Source organism: Geospiza fortis, unplaced genomic scaffold (genome assembly GCF_000277835.1).
Source record: "Geospiza fortis unplaced genomic scaffold, GeoFor_1.0 scaffold241, whole genome shotgun sequence".
Taxonomy (NCBI): Eukaryota; Metazoa; Chordata; class Aves; order Passeriformes; family Thraupidae; genus Geospiza; species Geospiza fortis.
In genome coordinates this window covers 743675-744224 of record NW_005054491.1, presented here as the reverse complement: position 1 = coordinate 744224, position 550 = coordinate 743675, and the positions used below count along the sequence as shown (strand labels likewise).

Genomic DNA, 550 nt, shown 5'->3' with positions numbered 1-550 from the left:
GCAGTTTTCTCTGTAGTGTGGGTCCCCTCAGCAGTGTCCCCTCAGCAGTGTCACCCTCAGCAGTGTGTGACACCCTCAGCAGTGTGTGTCACCCTCAGCAGTGTGTGACACCCTCAGCAGTGTGTGTCCCCTCAGCAGTGTGTGACACCCTCAGCAGTGTGTGTCCCCTCAGCAGTGTCACCCTCAGCAGTGTGTGTCCCCTCAGCCCCAGCCCAGCTGCCGTGTCCATTCCTCCCATGTGTGACTCTGGTCTCCTCCCGCAGTACGGGGCCAAAGCCCTGGACAAGGTCCTGTCCACGATCCTCAACCACACAGACAGCAGGGTTCCTGTGCCCAGGAGCTATGAGAGAGGGGAGGACGCCTTTTTCCGTGGTAAGAACATTTCCAGCTCCAGGGTTTCTGCTGGATGGGTTGGCCTCAGGTTTGAGATGCTGGAAGAACCGAGCAGGAGGTCAGAGGGGGGAAAACAGAGGGGAAAGTGCTGCTGGCTTATGTCACCTGCCAGGCTTGGGGAGTGGCTGAGATCCTGAAGGGCAAGCAGTCCTGCAGG

At 59.1% G+C, this 550-nt stretch overlaps 1 protein-coding gene across 1 annotated transcript in view; it reads left to right on the top strand.

Annotated features, from left to right (window-relative positions):
- Positions 1-550, top strand: part of SBNO2 (strawberry notch homolog 2) — a 48436-nt gene that overhangs the window by 36839 nt on the left and 11047 nt on the right. The window contains exon 23 of the mRNA XM_031063290.1: positions 264-372. Within this exon, the coding sequence (XP_030919150.1) occupies positions 264-372 (109 nt within the window). The remainder of the gene's footprint in view (positions 1-263; positions 373-550) is intronic.